This window comes from Haliaeetus leucocephalus, unplaced genomic scaffold (assembly GCF_000737465.1).
Source record: "Haliaeetus leucocephalus isolate CR32 unplaced genomic scaffold, Haliaeetus_leucocephalus-4.0 Scaffold556, whole genome shotgun sequence".
Taxonomy (NCBI): Eukaryota; Metazoa; Chordata; class Aves; order Accipitriformes; family Accipitridae; genus Haliaeetus; species Haliaeetus leucocephalus.
Window position 1 is genome coordinate 3,473,949 of NW_010972992.1, and position 20,813 is coordinate 3,494,761.

The 20,813-nt window shown below is 45.2% G+C and overlaps 2 protein-coding genes across 2 annotated transcripts; both read left to right on the forward strand.

The window, feature by feature from the left end:
• The first annotated feature begins 5,869 nt into the window (after window positions 1–5,869).
• Window positions 5,870–6,634, forward strand: NPPA (natriuretic peptide A). Its single transcript, XM_010577305.1, has 3 exons — window positions 5,870–5,980; window positions 6,115–6,409; window positions 6,585–6,634. Exons 1-3 carry the CDS (start codon window positions 5,870–5,872, stop codon window positions 6,608–6,610), a joined length of 432 nt encoding a protein of 143 aa, XP_010575607.1. The 3' UTR covers window positions 6,611–6,634.
• Window positions 6,635–11,092: 4,458 nt separating this feature from the next.
• On the forward strand, window positions 11,093–13,786 carry LOC104837885 (natriuretic peptides A). The gene is made up of 3 exons (XM_010577306.1): window positions 11,093–11,301; window positions 12,892–13,174; window positions 13,441–13,786. Exons 1-3 carry the CDS (start codon window positions 11,182–11,184, stop codon window positions 13,455–13,457), a joined length of 420 nt encoding a protein of 139 aa, XP_010575608.1. The 5' UTR covers window positions 11,093–11,181; the 3' UTR covers window positions 13,458–13,786.
• The last annotated feature ends 7,027 nt before the right edge of the window (window positions 13,787–20,813 follow it).

A 20,813-nucleotide genomic window follows, 5' to 3' on the forward strand; every position in this document is an offset into this window, starting at 1 on the left:
CTGCTTACTATGGTAAGAGAAAGCAGAGGTAGGTTGTCTGTGTGTTTGTGTATAACTTGCATAAATATGCAGAAGAGCAGATTTAATTCAGCTTTAAGGAAACGGTGCCTTAAAGTAACTTTTACCTTCCTATCACAGTTTACTAATTTTACTCTCCTCAGAATTCACTGTCATCAGATGTATACTTAAAATCTGTGAATGCCACATCTCTGCTTTACCTGCTTTCACTCCTTTCTCCAAGCTGTATGCATTTCATCTTGTCACAGAAGCCAGATCAGAGAGGTTTTCACCAGCTCCCTAGGGATGCTTGTGTCAATCCAAAGAAACTCTGAGCAGAACAGTGGAGCTGAACCTGGCCCTAGAACAGTAAGAAATCAGTTAATTTCCATGCGTGAAATCCTGTTGACTTATCTTTCTTTTACTTATTCCTCTGCTTTCTTGACAGGACTGACTTTGAGGTTTCAAAGGACCTGTTGCCTCTCAGTAAGATATTCAGCCTTTATTCACATTAGCTCCACCAATCCATCTACTTCATGATGTACTGAGCAAATTGCACCCCACCTCTCCCCTGAATTACTCGGCCAAGAGAATACACCATTGCTGTACTGCCTATTTGTATCAGAGTAATAATTTGTGAACATCTATCTGAAACAGAATTACAAAAAACATTTGTACTGTTTGTGTACTACACCTATAAATAAACAAGTCTCATTATGTCACAGATAATAAATTGTTTTCCATAATTTGGTGAATTTGCTTCAAGTCTTTGCTGTGAATCTTTCATGTATCATTCCTGAAACTGAAACAGTGCCCCAGTTTGCCATTAGACACAATCCACTAGAATTCAGAAGCATTTCAGAGGGGCTACTTTCTGGTAAAAAGGGCTTTTTACCTGCTCTTAAAATAAATAAAAAAAAGGACACACAATCAAACAAGCCCTTCTTTTCACCGAAAGAACCTTTCTGAAATTAAGATATTACTATCTAAATATAAATATAACAGGAACAAGACTGACATAGCCATCTTCACAAACGAGTCATCAGAAACCAGGACACAACACCCCAAGTCTTTGACCACCACAATTTGAACTAAAAGGGTAGCTGTATTAGCTGACATGAGTAGAAAGCTGTTACTCTGCATTTGGATCTGCCCCTGACAGAGGAAAACAATTGTTTCTTATTAGTGTATCTCATCTTGTCCAAAAAAAATGCTATCCTTCTTTGAAGAAAGCTCAAGGGCACCCTACTCTTCCATAGGCAGATCCAGATATTGCAAAGCATTTTTCCAACAAAAAAGTAAAGTCAAAATTATACCAAAAAAAAATTTATCTGCCCATTCTATTTTTTAAGCAAACCAAGTATTCACTGAATCTAACTATGACCAATCAGAGAACACCTACTTGGCAAACATCCTGAGCCAAAGGAATTCTGTATGAAGGCTGGTTTGCCAAGATCGTGACTGTGCTATCCTGATGTTGATGAGAGCTGAACTCTGCAAGCAGCTTCATGGAAATCAGGAAGATTTCCACGCTCACACATGGAACACAAATGTCTACGCTGATGGTCACAGCCACAGCTGTTCACTTCCAGGCTTTTGCTTGGAGTGGACAGATGGCCTACACAGTTGTACTCCTCCCATTTTCTTGCCCACAAGACAGAAACTCCTGCAAGAAAATATTCTTGTAATAAGTCTATTCCTAACAGGACCCCTGGATGTAAACTGCAACATGGAGCGCAAACATCTATGCAAAGCAACCCTCTAGCTGCATGTGCTCTGAATCCCTGGCAGTTCAGCTCTCATTAAGAAAGCTTGTTTGCACAGAGCAGATAGAGGTCTAGTTTCTGGGCCTGCCTCAATCACTTAAACTCTGTGATTTGGTTCTGCTCCTTCTAACCACAACTCCCATAGAATGAAGGCAATCCAAGACCCCAGAGCCAAACTAGAGAAAGCTTTGTTCTTCTCTCATGCTATTTTCAAGATATAGCTTCCACCCTGATGCCACAGACTTGCTCTAGGAAGGACATCAGTACAACAAGCTCATGAACATATGCTTCAACACTTAAGAGCTGACTATCACAGACCAGAAAGCACAGAACAATTTGTTAATGGAGATACTCTCCCCTTGCACAAGCTACCAATAGCTTCTCTCTCTATTTTCTTGCAATCTTTTACCCTTTCAATATCTCTTGCACATTTAGAAATTACCATTAATTCTACCTGTCTATGGCTATTCCATCCTCCAGAATCTTTCTCTCCTCAAACCAGATACGAGGCTATCAACACAAATCCTGAGCTGAAAATTCAACAACATATCCTGAAGGCTTGTCTAGTTAACAGTTTTTTTTAGGTCTAATGCTGTTTGCTACTTACTCTGTTTAAGTTAACTTTGATAACAAAGCATTAGCAACAGTGAAAATGCCCTGAAGAGACACTCGTTGGCAAGGAATAGTCTCATCACTTACATAGGCACCCCCGAGTACAAGCTCTCGAACAACAGAAGAGTCCATATAATGAATTTATTACAGTCTGTGTTGCCTTTCCTAAGCAAAACAACAAGAAAATGAAGCATTTCACCAGTCAGATGAAGAATTAAAGTGGGAAATGGAGGATGAAAGAATAAATCAGTTTTCAGCATAATTCACATATTAATAGACAGGCTATGCATGTCTTAAAACTAACACTGTGGTCTGATCAGTATGAACAGCTTTTCTAGATGGAGCCCCATAGACTACACAGTAATTTGTGGGCAAATTCTCCTGGACGTCTGGAGTCTTGTTGGGCCATACAGATAACACTCTCCCTTGCTGTAGCTTCCATCATACAAAGACCTCTGCCCTGCACAAACATGAGCAGAGAGATTTCTGATTCATTATTCTAACTTAATACACCTTCATAGAGTCAGGAAGAGATTTTAACTTCTTTTCCCCCACTACACAACAGCTTACACTAAGAAGAAGCAGACATGCTTATTTGTGGGAACTTGACAGGAAGCATCCAGCTTTCTTAAATAGAGTCCCTCTTCAGGTATGCTAGCCCTGGGGCTGGCCCAGGTTCAATCTATACAGTGGAAAGGTTAATCCACGAAGCCGATGGACCATTATGGTGTCAAACAATGAAGAGCTAGTATCTTGTGATGGGGCTAATGGAAAGGTTACAGCCTCCTTCCTAATAATCCTGTGTCTGATAGCTTGCTCCCAGCTCTCAGTAACCCTAGGAACAGTCAGGTTCTCATAGGCATAAAAGCTTCCTGATTTTGAAATTTCACTGAAAATCCAATGAAGGGTAAGTGCTACTGGAGCTTGTTTCCTGAACATCCTCAGCCTGTTTCCAAACTCAGCTACACTAACATAAACTGTGGGTCATTGAAATTATTTGCAGATAAAATAACAGAGGTCAGAGGAGGTCAAAGACTGAACTGTGAGCACTTGTGGACGAAATCCTACAGAAGATGAATAAGAAACAGATAAGAGCTCCAATTCCACAGAGGCTGAACTGGTAATGTGCCATCCCATCACCTGGCATTTTGTGTGAACACTTTAAAAAGCCAATTTTCAGAAAGCAAGAACAATTTATTTCACATAAAAGGCTCCATAATTAGATCCCTAGGACTGAAGCCAGGTGTGTTTGTACTTTAGGTAATTTGCTGAGTTCTATTAGCATTTAAATAATCAAAGCTAACCTTTGAAGTTAACAAGCCAGTCAGATGGCGGAAGCTCATCTCTAGCTGTGTCATTTCCATCTCCACTAAGCAGCAGTGCATGAATTTACAGACTAGGATTACAGAAGTTGCAGAGGAGAAAAGCCTGCAATAAAACTACTCCTACACAGAAAGAAACATACAGGTATCTTTCTCAAATGTGCCTGCTTTTGGGGTACCTCTTTATAAGTGATGTTAGGCAGCAGTCAAGATTTGGTCTCATCCAAGATTCAAGTCTGCCTAGTTTATTATTAGAGGGCTAAGTTACATTTATTTCACTTGGTCATCACACAGATCCCATACACTCTCGCTGCTTTATCCCTTTCCACTCCTGTCTGTCTTTACTACACACAAAATTGATGATGCACATCCTCACCTTAGCTATCTGCTCTTATTCTGTATAAACATAACACTCATGATGCAAGCTTCCTTCATTCATGTACCGTACTTTCAAAACATGCACCTTGTTTCTCTGCCAGATTCTTCTTTGCAGTGATGCCTTAAACAAAACCACTTGCCAACTGTTAATACTGCTAGATGCAGAGATCATTGTCCCCCACCAGCTGATATTGATAGTTTGCTTCCAATCTAAGATAAATTATGTCAGCTGTAGGTAGATTTGTGGAACAGAAGGACAAGAAAATGGGGGAAGGACATGTAAAAGCATAATGTATGTTGTTGCTTGTTCATACAGCACCTAGCAGTAATAAGTCCACAACAGCTTGGTTCAAAACCCTTTGAACTCGGAGGAAAGGCTTTCTTTGGCATTGCTGAGCTTTAGGACATTCTCTGAAATAAGGGCCCAAGCAGAAATCACTGCATATCAAGTGAAATCGGAGAGATTTATGAGTGTACTGGCTAAGGAAACAAGGAGGGCAGAAGGCAGAGACTTAGTGTAATTGCTTTAATATTACCCTGTCTGCTGTTCTATACACTGGATATCATGGGTTCTGACTTTCATTCTGCAAGGATCTAACAGGGTCATCTTGATTTGTACCCTGGGAGCAGTGGAAATTGTACTCATTTATAGTTGAAATTCACCACTCACACAGAAGAGACACTGAAAGTTTTACTGAAAGTTAATAAGAAACTGCTGTAAAGCTCTGAGGCAAAATAAGAGAAAGTTTCATACAAACAGGCTGCCTGTTACAATTGGCAAATTGGTAATTCAGAGACTTTTATCTGGGGAGCCTAAATCTAAAGATCTACAAAATCTCTTTCTTTGGGCAAGGCCCCTGGGCTTTCTGGAAAGAACATTTTTCTCCACAGGAATTTCTCACTCCAACCCAAGCTGTGGGGGACAGAACACACCATCATTTACGGGAAAGATGGTGTGATATGAGGAGAGGGTGGTGACTGATTCACTGCTGTAGCCAAGGCATGGCTAGAGAGCAAGTATTGTTTATAGCAGTGGTCAGCTATACCATTACTCAAGGCAGACTTAGGCCACTAAAACATTAGTGCCTCTTAGCTATAGAGGGAAGGGTTTGCAGGCAATGCCGGAGGAAGTCAAGAACCATCACCATCACATGAACTTGCAAGGAAGGAAAATCTCCTAAACCCAAATCTCAGGACATGGTCTATTCACATAGCACAAAAATATGTATACAGAGAAGAAAAAGCTGTTGGGAGCTGCTGCAGACAGAGGAAAATGTCTGATTCCCCCCACTTCTCCTCCCCATGGAGGAGAAATGATCCATCGCTCATCCCCTTGGAGGGGAAATCAACCCCCTGCTTGGGCCAGCTCATGGCTCCTGCATGCCTGTAGATGTGAAGCAGAGCAAACAGGGAGAAAGTGCAAGGTCCTTTCACTGCATCAACTCCTACCTAACAGTGATGGAGAGCAGAGGGTGGAGGGGGAGGAAATCTCTGGGAAAATGAGTGCTGCCAGGAGGGGAGGAGATGACTTGCGGCAGTTCTCTCCCTCTGGAGGAGTTGCTGCACTCAGGAGACCCCCCTCTCCTGAAGGGTCACCTGTGGGGCCAGTTGTAACTAGTTCCCTTATCGAAGCCGTGGGGCAGAGTGCGGCACTCCGACTCCTGCGGGGATCTGGCAGGAGGCAGGTGAGCTCCCTCCGGGCAGAGAATAGGGATATAAGGAGAGGCATCCATGGCCAAAGCAGCGACTCGGTGCCCAGCTGGGATAGGATAGGATAGGATAGGATAGGATAGGATGCAGCTCCCGACTCTCTGCTGCGGGGCCTCGCTGCTGCTGCTCGTCCTGCCATGGGCAGCAGCGCAGCCGGCCGGCGGCGAGCACGGTGCGGAGCTGCGGTCCCTGCAGGTACCGGGGCAGGGGCGGGCCGGGGCTCCCAGGGCGGCCACCCGCACCCGTCCCGTCAGAGCGAAGCGGGCAGGAACCGGGGTCCCCGTCCCCCCGCCGCGGCCGTTGTTTCTCCCCTCTCCTTCCCTCTCCAGGACCTCCTGGAGGCTCTGGGGCAGCTCCAGGAGGAGGAAGGGGAACCGGGCCTGGAAGACGAACCGATGGCCGGGGCTGAGGACGGCGGCTCCGAGTGGGACCTCCCGGGGGCGGAGAGCGGCCCGCCGGGTGCCCCGCTCCCGGCGCCCAGCCCTCCCCAGCCGGCGGAAGGGCAGACCCAGTGGAGGAGCCTCCTCTCCTCCTACAGACGGAGGCACTTCTCCGGCTGCTTTGGGACGAGGATGGAGAGGATCGGCGCGCAGACGGGGCTGGGATGCAACCAGTACAAAGCCCGTAGGTGCCGGGTTAGAGCCCGCGGCTCCCCGCGGCTCCGGGAAGCGGGGGAGCCCGGAGCTCGCCCCTGCCCGCCGAAGCGGAGGCGGCCGGGGCAGCCGCTGAGAGCGGCCGCTGTCCTCGGCTAAAAGCCTCGGAGCGGCTCCCCCAGCAGCTCTCTGCCTTTCTCTCCCAGGTTTCTGGAGGAGAGGGAGAAGCTGAAGCCGGGACCGGCTCCCAAGCGCTTCCTGAGCCTCCAGGCCGGTGCCCAGCAGCCAGACGGTCAGGCTCGCCCTCGGGTCCTCCGCGGGGGTGGGCGATGGAGCAATAAACTTTTGTACAAAGCCTGCATTGCCTTTTGTGAGTGTTTTTTTCGGTCACGGCGTAGAACACGGTCAGAAGATAGAGAAATCCCCTCCAGAGCGCCCCTCTCCCTCTGCCTCAAGGGCTCACTCCCGACCCTGGCCGGAGCATCCCACCCAGTCTGGACAAGCCTTTGCTGGAGGGTCGCAGCAGCAGGAGGGATGGTGGTTGCATCCTTCCAGGACAACGATCAGTCAAGTGACCCTCCACGCTGCACTGAAGAGGGACTGTCAGGCACCAATGCCAGCTCTGGGACCGTGGCAGTGAGCCGTGATGCCTTTCCCGACGGCTTCACCGCTGCTAGCTGCGAATCCTCCCGGGAGCCGGACACTGGCCTTGGGGTTAATTCCAGGTAGTGTCCTACACGCGCTAAGCCGCTGGTATCGGTGCCGAGTTTGGCACGGCGGACCAGCATGGGGTGCCGCTAAGGACAGAAAGGCTACATCGCTTTAAAAATACATTTGGCAGCGGCTGCTGAACGGCTGCCGCTGCGGGCGAAGGGCCGCGAGGCGTTCAGGACCCGGGACAGACGCCAGTCGCCCCGCACGCCGAGCGCCGGCCCCGCCGGGCTCCCCCCGCCGGCCCCGGGCTCGGCGCTGCCCGCCCGGGGCTCGGCCTCCCCCGTTACCCGGTCCCGGAGAGCAGCCAAGCCCAGCTCCCCCGGGCCAGCACAGCTCACACGACTGCTTTTCCCCAGGCTCGTGTCACTCGGCTTCAGCGAAGCGCCCCTCACTTTTCTGCCCGGGTTTTGTGCAAAGCCCTCTCCGGCCTCTCAAGACAAGGCTGTGAAGCACTGGGAGCCCTAAACAGACAAAAAGGCTCAAGGCATTGCCAAACACCCTGCTCTAAAGGAACTGAGAGAGGCAGGGGCCACACTGAGCCTGGAGTGTCCAGCAATGAAGGGGGAGCCACATCACAGAGACAATATATCCCGGTCAGTGGGAGAAACAATCCATGTTTGGGATGAAAATAAGTTTCATCCCTCATGGAAAGAGTGAGGCAACACTTAGCTATCTTAATTGCAGTATGGCTTGTCCTATGATCTTGGTGCTGCATGCCCTGCGCTGGACATTATTACATTTCCCTTTCGTTTCACGCACCGATGGCCTCATCTCTTCATTTCCCTCTTAATCTAACTGAAATGTGAGGCAGGGAAAAAGAGCTTGGGTGGGGTATGGCTTGGTCTTGTCAAAGGGTTTAGGCACTGGGAGAGGAAAGGAATCCAAATCCAGCCTCTTCCTCAGAACAGGACTACAAAGGCACTTTACAATCAGCTCACACTCTAGCACTCTTCAGCTGCAAAACAGCAACAGGAGAATGGGCATCACGGGAAGGAAGTGCAGCAGGTAGGGGCATCAGTTAGGACAGATCTATCAGCAGAAGGAATCCACATGACACCAGCCCCTAGGCTTACAATCCTTAGCCTTACAGGGCTGAAAAACAAGGACATCTCACCATCCTGCTGGGGAAAGGGCAGTGTCACCCTCAGCTGAGCTCTGTCCGTGTACCATGCTCCTCCTTGCAGGGCTTCACACATGGGGCTGCCGGCAGCACCCTTGGTGCTCTCCCTCTCTGCTCTGAGCAACCCATGCTGCTTTCTAATGGAGCCTCATATCCCATACCTCCTGTCCCATACCCTGGGATCGCGGGGAAATGTGCCAATTTCCCAACACTAAAACAGGTCACAGTATGCTTTTTATAAGAACTTGCTGCCCTGTTAAGACTCCCACCAGGGGTTTTACTAGGCAAATAGCCAGCAAGGCATGGACATTGCCTGAATCTTGACTATCCATTGCTGGGCTTTAAAGCCTAAAGTTCATATTAATCTTGCCAAGGTGAGGATACTGAGATACCACAAGCAAACAAACAGGTGAGCTTTATAGCTTCAACAACAATGAACTGAGTTCTGACATTTTACACTCCATTTGCTTTGGCAGGACTGTGAGAGGGATAATAGAGGGCAAAATTTGGCTTTGAAAATACAATAGCTACTGTGATGGTCAGCTATTTTATCCCATCTACATCCTTCCATACATAGTACATGAAACAATGCACAGAAATCTCCCTGTCTTAGAAAAGTGTTGTCAAGGCTGAAGTCAGGCCCCTACATCTCATTTATCTGCTGTGGAATATGGAAGATGGAAATGGAACAAACCAGTAAAAGAAAGGAGTATCTCTGGGTCCAGGTTATTGAATACAATCCTGGAATATTAGATTGTTTCACAGGGACAGGTCACTCAAAGCAAAGTATTTCACACCTGGGATGGATATTGTGTTCTTTGGTTTCTTGCTGCTGGGTTTGTGCCCCAGGGGTTGCTTTACAGATGTGCTGAGCTCTCAGGCAAAACTCAGATCAAATGACAGAATGTTTTTGCACAGAGATAGCACTAGAGAATACTTAGCAGGTGGGAGGGGGTGAAAAGAAAGGAAGAATAAAACAATAACAGATCCTAGTTATCTTAAATTGGACACTCAATATTAATGAATAATTCTGGTTTATCTTCTCACACTTTCTCAATTTACAAAACCCAGTTACGCCCTGGCACAAACACACACATACATACCCCAAAGCAGCAGTAAGGGAATACTCGTAATTAGTGAATTATACAGACACTGCAACATGGAGTGTTAATTTTAAAAAAAGCTATCAGGATCTTAGTTCTTTCTTAATAGCACAAAATAAGAATGTGTTGGGACATACAATAATACAAAAAATGAATACTGCCTCCATGTACTGAAAAAAGCAAGCATTGGGGGAAAAATAGAGAGTGCTTTTATAATAAAGGGCTTCATCAGAACACATGCAGAGTTGGGCTGACTTCAGGCTGTATTAGGAAAAAGTAGCATTTGAGCTTGACTTCACAACCTTGAGAATGTCCTTTCTAGCATAATTTTGGTAGCTGATCATGTGAACAGTGTGTGCACATGTTTGTACACAAACACCATGTTAAGACATTTAAGACGTGAGAAATATTTTATCATCCTGTTATTATTTAGAAACTGTACTCAGGAGATTCTTTCAAGATCTATGTTCATATTAAAGTCAACAAATTATTACTACACTGACATATTCAACTTGCTCATATATTCATTCTTGTTTCAATTTAGAATAACAAGAGACATTAGAAAAATGCAGGATAAGCAATATGCTTCATAATTTAGAACTCTCCTGCAGTTCTGTAAGAAAGATTAATTTTTAGTTGCACTATAAGCACAAAGACAATGCTGGAAGAGGAATTTGCATCAAATCTGCATTTTTGTAATTTTGCATTTAAGCATAGGCAGTTTTTAGCTAATCTCGAAAACTTCAGCTCTCAAAAAAACAAATAAATACTTTTTGGTTTTAATATATTAAACTAAACATTTCATTTTAACCCCTCCCAAAACACACATATACACAAATTCATTCATTCTTCCTTGGGGCCAGATCCTGATGCCTTTGCTGAATAACACTGAAAGCCATCTATCTAAAGTTCCCGTTGAGCAAGCTGCTTTCTTGTATGACGGTACAAGATTATTCCTGAATCTGACCATCTCTTCTTTAAGTTTTACTGATGTAGGGTCAAGCCTTACCATCGATGTTTAAAGAAATCCCATTGATTTAAACATTTAGCTGTTAATAAAGACTAGTATTTTTCAATGGTGCCGAAGTCAGTTGTCGCAGGGGGCTGGAAGTACTCGGTGTCCCTGCAGAGTCAGTCTAGAAGTTACCGTCTGTATTGAGGTGCAGATCGGGGCGCCTCTGTTGTTGGCAACATACAAATACAAAGTCTCAACGGTGGTATCACCTCAAGAGCAATGGGAAAGAAGAAGTGGCCCAAACCTGGGATTTTCAGCACACTCCATGGTATGCAGTGGCTGTGCATATTCCATATATAGAAGGAAAGTGTGCACGATACTTTAGGTGTCCTAAAAGTAGATTTATCTTCAGCCTTTATTCTCCACCAAATACTCATCTGAAAAGCCTATTGTTTTCCCTGTAAAAGGTAATTTCCCTATGGAAAGCTTCTAAGCGGAGTTTAGAGCAGTTTCAGGGTTGTTTCCCATCTCCGTAAATCTGACCATAGGGGTCTCTTGAAAGAAAATTGCTAAGAATTTCCAACTGGACTATGTAATCACAGCGCCTGGTATCAAGAGGAGGGGGAGTGACATGAAATCACTGACTTGTGACATACATTCCTCAGCAACAGCAGCTGCTGCCTAATGACAGCTAATAAAGGGAATCTTCCCTTGACAGAGCTGCATGCCTGCAGTGGGACTGGAATGTGCCCCAGATAAATCCACTGATAACCTAGGAAGCAGAGATCACACCCAAATAGTATAAAAGACAAGCTTCGGAAGAGAGAGAATAGGACAAGGAAGAGAGAGACCTGAAGAGATATCTCAGAAGAAACAGCTTGAACTTCCCTATTCCCAACGAACCCAGCGCCATGGACACTAAAGGCTCATTTTCCTGTGGCTTCCTCTTGCTGCTGCTCATCCAACTCCAGTCCAGCAGAGCCAACCCTATCTACAGCCTCAGCCCTGCCAAAGAACTGGCCAGCATGGAGGTGAGGACTTTCTCCTTTTGCATGGTTAAACTTTTGGGGTACTTAGCAGAGTGTGAGGTGGTGGTTTTGCTAATATTTTGCACTATTGGATAGCCACATCAGCAATCACATGCTGGGGGACAAAGTCTCAGTTCTTCACAGGGGTTCAGAGAAGCTCTACAGAGCAATATCCTCCAGTGCTGGGTTCACCTGAGCTACTGGGTAGCACTGAGAAACAAAATTCTGATGTAGGATACCTGCTTTGGGTTTTTGGTTCTTTTTCTCTTAAAGATCCACCTTCCTGGGAGCAAAGTCCCAGAGAGGGAAAAAAAAATCATCACAGTAGCTCTATAAGAACAAATAGAAAACTTTCAGGTAGGCTTCTGTTTATCCCACTAAATGGCAGGAACAGTGAAGGTGGACAACCATATGGCTCTAGCTTTGTGGATTTAAGAGAACTGGCTGCATGTGGATGGGAGATAAGGAGGTAAAGTGGAGCACCCAAAGTCAAAATTTTAGAAAAGTTGCTAGAGGAATAGTATGATCATTTACTGTGACTCATCCAGAAAAGCTTCTAGAGCTATGAAATTACCAGGTGCATATTTTAAGGAATGAGAACATCCATTGTTGCAGCACAGTACAAGCTTAAGACTCAGTCTTGCAAGATGAAGTCTGAAAGCTCAAACTTTTCCTTGGACTGGTACCAGTGACCAGCTTCTCACAGCATCATACCCTGAGAACAAACCCCCTAAGATGATTAGGACAGTGTCAGCCAAAGCTAAAACTGCCCCATGCCTCTAGGCTGTTTCCAGCAGCTAACCGAGAAGAGTGGCTTCCAAATGCATTCACTGTCAAGCAAGCCATAAGGCTCACTCCTCTCCACTCTACTTCTAGAGACGGACAACTAGATTCCTCTAATTGGTTGAGCTGCCCTTGAGGAGGTTATCTGATCCCTGTTACACAAAGCTTTAAAAATTGGAGAGAACAGTACTCAGGAAGAAGTGACATAGCAGTCATAGATTTAGCATACAGGTATTTTCAGGGAGATGCATGTTACTTTAAGGAGCAGCAATCATGTAACTCCTGAGGCAGAGATCAGTGAAAACACCGAGAGCTTCTCCAAGTGATGTCCATTGAAATAGCAAGGCGTGACAAGCAAGCAGATAAAAAAAAAAAAAAAAAAAAAAAAAAAAGCCAACAGCTGGTAAGGAGCATTGCAGGCAACTTCTAAGAACATAGGAGTGGACTATGGATTCAGAGGTACTTTGAGATTGTGTACCATTGGTGTGTTGAGTAGTATCTCCCTGTGCAACTCCGACCCTGCTTTTTTTCTCTGCAAAGAGCTCTTCTAACCTTGCCAGTAAGATGCACTTTGGTGGCAAACAGCTTCATTCAGCTCTCAGCTAGAGCTACCCATAGGTGGAATTAATGTGTACAGGGATTTACTGCAGGGGACAGAGTTCAAGTATCACCAGTAACCCTGGGATCCAACCTGACAGTCTCCCTAGGGCTGGCTATGGGACCATTGCTGAATGCAGAACTGGATGACTGGAAGAGCTAGCAAATGACCACAAAACTAGGAATTTCATTAAATTAATCCTTCTCTTGTAGGCTCTGCTGGAGAGACTGGAGGATAAGTTTGCAATGATTGAAGCCCTGGAGTCTAATCCTGACCTGCAAGAACCCAAAACCCAGGAGATGCCACCAGAACTCATAGATGACAGTGATGACCAGAAGGCTGAACCCAGGCTAGCACCCAGCAGCCCTCTATCCTACAGGGACCCCTTCCTCAAGAGACTGAGGGGGCTGCAGATGCCCAGGATGATGAGAGATTCTGGCTGCTTCGGCAGAAGAATCGATAGAATCGGCTCCCTGAGTGGAATGGGTTGCAATGGTGAGTCCCACCTAAGCCATTTTGCTGAACAGAACAGACTGCAATCTGTGTCATGTGACAAGGGAGAAGGAGGCTCTTATTTAAGTCTTTAATAAGACATGGTTTGAGAAAGAAATTAAGTTTAGCCTAACATTTAAGCTAGTACTGTTTTTTCAAAAGAAAGCCTGTGTCTATTGATCTGGTAGGTAAAAGTACTGCTGATAATGGTGGCATATACTGAGAGAGAAACAGATACAGGTAACACTTACTTCGTGTTTGGCTTGCAGGTTCCAGGAAGAATTAGGACAACCTCCCTATATCCTACTCTGAAGAATGCTTTACAGTACACGTTCCTCCCAAGATGAAAGCCGGATGCTTGCTAAGCTCTTCAACAGAAAGTTATTCCTATTTTTATTTATTTATTTATTTATTTATTTGATGTTTTTTAAAGAACATTTCTTACTTTAGCACCAAGAGATCATCTTTAAATAAAACTAACACATTAGACATCCATGTTGGACCTCTCTCCTGTCTGTTGCATTAAAATTTATTGTATTTTCCTAAAGTCAAAAGCCTATGTTTTATTGGTACTCTGGTACCACAAGGCTGGATATTACTTACACAAGATAGAGAAAGTATGAACTTGGTAGAAACAAAAATGAGTTTTTTCACTAGAATTTTCCCCTCTGCACTAAGAAATTATAGCAGATTAGCAGGAAAAAAAAAGCTTCCTCAACATTGAAAGACCAACATGAATCTTCCTATAGACAGGGTTTCAGTAACAAGAGAGTCCTTTTGCTGGTATAGATTATTCAGTCAAGGGAACTGCCACAAATCCCTCACGTAAGCAAAATTTACATGAAAAGAAATAAGAAAAATCACAACACTCCATAAATTTCAATATAACCAGAGGGAGGAAAGGGAATTCATTGTATACGCTTTCTAGCACTGACCAAATAAAGGTTACAAGCATCAACAGAAAGATACATCATTAACTGTGTCTTGTCTCACTCTGCATGTGGCTGAGGTGCTGATCCCCAGTGTTTCTTGATGGATCCTCAATGGGCTTGAACGCTATCATGGTATTTTTCATGTGAGGGCAGGTGGGATCACTCCAATTACAAAGCAGCTTGTACATGTATCACTTTCTGGGAATGGCCCCTCATAAAGTTGTTCTAAACATGGTTAATGGGAACACTGCAAGTCTGTTGACAAAGGTTTCATTTAAGCCTTTGTAGCTAGATTTCACACCTATGATCTGAATTTGTCCCAAATCACATTCTTCCTCCCCCAAATAGGGTTATATTGCCAAGACTACATTCAGTTAGCACCCCAGAGACCAAATAGCTCGGATTCCCAAGTCATCCGCAGCAATGGCATTGAGCCCATGTTCAACGCAACTGTCCTGTGATTGCACATACTGCTAGAAACTGTGTTATTTTCAGCATCTAATTTTGGGTCTTGTTCCCAGCAGCCATTGCTGGAGCACCCCAGAAAGCTTGTTCAGGGCCTAAGAATATAGCAGCACCAGGATAGACTCAACTGCAGAAGTCTAATTCTGACTTTGCTGATGTGTATACGCATAGGGAGAGGAATGATACTTGGTCAAGATAGGCTACGGGGAGGCAGATATGCCAGAGCCATGACATTTGCTGACAAGAGCTCTCAGGAACCATAGCTACAGTGAAACTGTAAGTTTGAGTGCTGAATGGCACACCACTCCTGCACATGTCTGTTTACAGCTAAGGCTGCTGTACCACTTTAATAGGGCTTATGTCACACATTGCATTTCTGACAAGCCGCCCTCCCAGTCACTCCCTGTACTACTGACATGGCCTCTGAGAGGCACCTGCGTGCTCCCTGCCACGCTGGCCCTTGTGATTCTTCCCTAGGGAAAAAGAGCAGAAGCCTACTCTGACGGAATCATTCTGCTCCACTCCAATGGTAAACAACACCTAGTGTGATACAAATCACATGTCAGAGCCTCTCCTTCCAGCAGCGCCAGCCAAAGATAAAATACTCTGTGCCATAGTGCCCTAGCAGTGCCATAGGTTTCCCTAGCAGGAGAACAGATTGCCAGGTCAAGACTCCCAGCAGATACCATGAGACATCCCTGCAGTTAAAAGCTACAGTGACTGCATTTACGCAGAGGCAGTTTCACAAATCAAGGTGGTGTGAAGTCACCCTTTGGGGAGCCTTTGTGGGGACAACGGGGCTTTGTCTTCTCAAACAGGCTTTCCAAACACACCCCTGCAGCCACCTGTTTCCTGCTGCAGCAAGATGGGAACACGCAGGTGGATCCCTCCACACTAGCAACGGGCAACAGCCTGACTTCCCATGTGCTACTATAAAGGAAAGTAAAAACAATCCTCATACTCTTAACAATAACAGCCCTTGCTGGAGCTGAATTTTACCCAGTCAAGCGAAACTTGCATAGACACTGTAAATTGTCCCTCCCTGTCAGCCCCTCAAGGCACAAAACACTAATGAGTTCAGTGGAATGTGCTAAAAATGGCAAGAAGAGTTGGCATTGCCTGACCCAAAGCCAGGTGGGTCCAGTATTAACAGCAAGCCAGTTCCTGGTGGAACAAGTCTGTATTGGCTTGCAGACAGTATGTTAATAGACCCTGCGGTCTGGCAGAATGCAATTGAGAGTAGGCAATCTAGGAAAAAAAGCATCTCTGTGGCTTGATTTTTACTGCTACTCCCATAAACACACTGAGCTGTAAAGCTCCCCCAGGGAAATCTCACAGTCAGGTCAGAATAGGACTGCACACAGAAACAAGCACTTGGAAAAGCTGAATGAGAGAAACTTAGCACTGATTAGCTCTACAGGCAAAGAGCATCACCCCCAAGGACAAGCAAACCTGCCACTGTTGCTGTGAGAGCTGGATCAGAGAGAGCAGGGAACAGTCTTGGGAACTGCCAGTCCCAAACAAGCACACAGACAAAAGCAGCCCACTGCTTATGGAGAAAGCAAGGACATCTGAAAGCTAAATGTCTCTCTAGAGCTGTATTGATTGCTTTCTAAAGACAGTACAAAAATACTGTGACCAAGAGGGTGCATCCAGAAAACAGAAAAGGCTCCACTAGGAACTTGCTTTCAGCTAGGCCAGGAATTTCAGCCTGTAGGTGTAGAAATGAAGAAGCAAGCTAGTAAGTGAATTAATTTATCATCTGTTTCACAGAACAGCCACATACACTGTGACCCAGCAATATCAATGGCAAGTGCCACAGCTCTGTTCTTCACTGAAGGTCAGCAGGCTGATCTTTACAGCAGGGGAAGAAAAGAGGCACAAGCAGTTACCACAGCATGAGATGCATTACATGTTCACACTCTACCTTACTTTGCAGCAACTTGGACTTTTGTTTATAGCTCAAAGATTTAAAGGACCATCCTGTCGTCCCATATACACATCAGGTGCTAAGCTGACTGCCTTTTATTTCTTCTGCTGCTGCTGTCACTGAAGTGGATTTGCACGGTTGCACATGCTATCCATGAAAGGATGCAGGTATTCCTTTTAACTAGGCTCTGCTCTCTTCCAGCAGTAGCCCATTCTGCACAGACAGATGTCTAAATGTGAGGTAGCTTTCTTCAGGTTTGTAGTGGATCCACCTTTGATGCCTGTAAATTTTGAAAACTAATCCTGGTAGAACTTTCTGGAGGAAAACATGGGATTGGACTGGAGGAGAAACAAGCAGTACCAGGCTCTTGTGAGGGCATGAACTGAAGATATGTCAATCTTCAGTTCTACATTAATTCCTACTAAGTCTTCACACTTATCCAAGATACACCTCAAGCCTTCTACAGAAACTTCCCCTAGGGGAAGGTAAGATTGGTGGCATGTCAGCAATAGCGTAGGAAAAATGCTAGTGGCCATGCAACCAACCAAACACTTCAGAGTTTTGCTTTAGGAACTGTGCTGTCAATTAGCCCCAAGACAAGGAAACAGTGTAGCCTGTAATTGTAAACAATTCAGAAACAGTCTAACCACAGGATACCTTTGGGACAAAGCCAACGCTGCAAAGCAAGAGCTGATGTCACAAGCAGCTAATGCAGGTTAGGTTCCAAGTAACTATTCAGCACCGGCCATGGGGCACGGTCCTGAAATCCTGCCCTCCTCCACCCTATCAGGCATCAGACTGCTTTATAAACCTTAATCAACCCCCCACAACACAGCACCCAAGATGCATCCAAGTGCTATCATGATCATTGTGCAAAGGCAGACACATCCCAGTGCGATCAGAAAAGGACCAGGCTAACACCCTCCACCCAGCTCTAATGACATTTGCCACCTCCTGCAATGCCAGACTTCGTACTCACTTCCTAATAGCTCCTGGCAGAAACCCTGACTGGCAGTGCATAATTCAGCAGCTTTCTTTCCTTTGAACTTTGAAAGACAGTAATTACACTAGCATGCTTTATGCATACTCTAAGGCATAAGCCTCATTTGGAAAAGTGGTCTGGTTGGCATGGGGGTTGGCATGGGGTTTTTTTGCAAATTAGATTTGAGGGTTTCTTTCCCCCTCAGACACTGCACTATCCCTTTCCAGCTTCCCACTAGATGAACTTTACTGAAATCCCAGTCTGCAGACAAGAATGCCAAGAGGAGCTGTCACCACTGCTTTGTTTCTCTAAGAAATCATATGTGAAGTATAGGGCATACATCCTCTGCTGCTGTGGGGAATCGTGGAGCTGTGCCAATTTGCACAACAATCTGGCCATACCCAGCTTGCTTGATTTACTTTCACTGAAGCTTGGCCCCCAAAGGCCTTTGCTGATTGACATCTGCTTGGTAAGTGTGTCCCAGTCATCTTAGGCAGCAACTCGTTATAGACAATAGTACACTGGCACCATGCCCAAAGACAGAGGCTAGCAGCAGCATGGATACAGTTCAGAATTTAGCAGAAAGCCTGTTCACAGCTCTGCTATGCTGAGAACAGCCTCTCCCCAAGTTGCTCGCATGCTTACCCAGAGGTACAGCTCCCATTAGATGGTTGGCACCCAGTTGTCCAACACATGCGTCTCGATTTTCACACCGAAGAAGGAAGAGTCCAGAGGCATTGCTGATAGATAAAGGAAGGAGGGTCTTTTCTGGTGCTTTTCTCACACCTTTGAGGTGTGAAACATCTTGAAACAAATCAAAGATGTTTCTTGCAGCAGATGTCCCTGTGCTGTCATTTCCTGCTGGAGCTGAACCATAGCAGTGACAGCTGCTATGGACAAATAACTTTAAAAGGGAATCTTCTGCTGGCTCCAATCCTTTACCAGAGTAAGTGATAGAATGCAGTGGGCTTTGTTCTTTGAGTCTTATTCCTGCCATCATTGCAAGTATAAAGAAAAGAGGTCTGAAGATCAGTTTCACAGTGAGAAGGAAAACACCAGAGTGAAACAAAAAGGCAGGAAGAAACTTTAAGACCAGGGGATACACTCTTGTACCTCACTGCTGGCAACCAGAAACAGCTGCTGCCTTTGGTCCTTTTCATTGATCACCTGTAATAGTTTCTGAGGCCAGCCTTCCCATCACCCTATCTGAACAAAAGGAGTTAGTACAACTGGGGTTCCTAGTTCAAAGAATCCTGAGCACATCAGTTCCCCTCTCAACAGTACAACTTGCCCTTTGTAAACAGGTTATACCATGCCTGTATTTTGTTTTCCTAAAGGCAGATTCTATCCCTGAATGATATACTTCCACAAAAAAAGACAAAAATAAGGCGTACAGTTGTAACCACAGTCTGGGGTCTTTTATGTGGGAAGGAAGGATGATTTGTAAGACCTTCCCCCTACCTTCCCATCTCCTGAATGCTCTCTCGGAAAACCAGCAGAATCCTGTATAGAAAAAGAAGCAGACTTGGGAGGAGGGGGAGTTTTAAGAAAACAGAAGGTAGTGAGAAGGCAGCTAAGGTCAGGCCCACTATGCTGGGAATTGGGAAGAAGAAAAAAAAAAAAAAAAGAAAAAAATCAATGTGTAAAGTCAGCGATTCCACAGAGATGAGTCATGAGTTCTTCTACCCAGTATTGTTTTCTATGTTCATCTATTCAAACTGGTATATATCGGTTCCAGTCTCCCACTCCTACATGCTTAAGAATCACTAAAATGTGTGTTAAACCACACATGGCCCATACAGCAACTTGTGGTTTTATTTCTACAGTTTTGAAACAGCCTTGAGAAAAGGACATCCTGCTTACTTTTAAACAGTGATCTCAATGTCTAAACCTCACAAACTGATATCCCTTACTTCCCAGATGGTGGTGGAACTCGCTGCCATCTCATTCCAGCTACGATCAAGCTTTTCCACACACTGCATTTGAAAAGCTACAGTGGATGCTCTAGAAGCCGAGTGTATCCCACTGCCGCTTAAAAGCACTTCAGCACCCTGGACAGGAAGAGCAGCTTCATTCTCTCATCTTGCACACAAGCGCAGCCAAAGCTCAGGGCAACCATCCTGTTTCTTCCTGTGTGTGCTGCATGATACACACCTGCCATGTGTATGCACACATGCTAAAGTACACAGCTTGTATCCTGCCAGCAAAGCAAAGCAAAAAAAAAAAAAAAAAAAAAATCGTATTGAACACCACTACATTCTTCAGCTAGATAACACCATTTACAGGTACAGGGATCATGACGCATGGTTGGATTTAGCAAGTCTACAAACCTGGGTAGAAAGGAATTTTAATCTAAATATGAAGTTCATTGCTTTAAGCATAAATGTATTACACAGCTTTTCTAGTAACCACCTCTATCACCCATGATAAAATGCAAGACAAACCACCACCTGTAACTGTTTTTGATCCCTCCTTCGTCAGGCAAGAAACTTTACTGCTTTTATTCTCTGCAATAGGAATCACCCTTGCATATAATCTTGACACCCAAAGCAGCCAAAAAGCTGGCAAAGGCTCTAACCAAGTGTCTGGTATCTGCGTCGTTCCAGCTGGCTGCTTTAGTAGGTTTGGCTGCAAGGAAGTTGCCATTACACCGAATTGTCAAGCTGTGTCTGTAAGCATGGACAGACACACCTCTCCCACCCCTTTTTTTCAGGGGCAGGAGGTGAGAAAGTAGACAAAAGACAGATAGTCTATTTCCTCCTTTACTGTTATGCTAAAGTGGCAGTTGATGTACCTCAATTTTAGGAAGGAAACGCTTCTCTCATTTGCTCCTACATTACTGCATTTACGACAGAAGGCAGCCGCAGAGCTGAAGCAGTTTCCCCCGCTCTTTTCTCCTGATGACTCTCTTCTACCCTGATTCCTGGCTAGGAGCACAGCTTAACTAAGACCACCATGGTACTTCTTATTCAGCTCCCAAACACAGAGTTTCCACCATACCCTCCCAACAGACGCTTTTATCTATTTCAGGCTCTCCCTGTCATTACATACACACCAAGTGTGAGACTGAGGGCAGGAGCCAGACGAGCTGCTGGCTAACTTCATATTAGAGTGCATCAGAGAGCTGCTACGTGCATCCTGTACAACACAGCTACCCGATCCAGAAAAACAGCACAAACATGGAAAGGCAGTGAGCTTTTGGGTCAGGTATTTCTATGTGCTCAGAGACTGTACTTACTCACATTTTTGGCCTGTAAGCATGTGACGAAAGATGAAAAATTGTCACAAGTTCTTTTGTGTAAGGTAGACAGCAGGATAAAGCAGGAAACATAG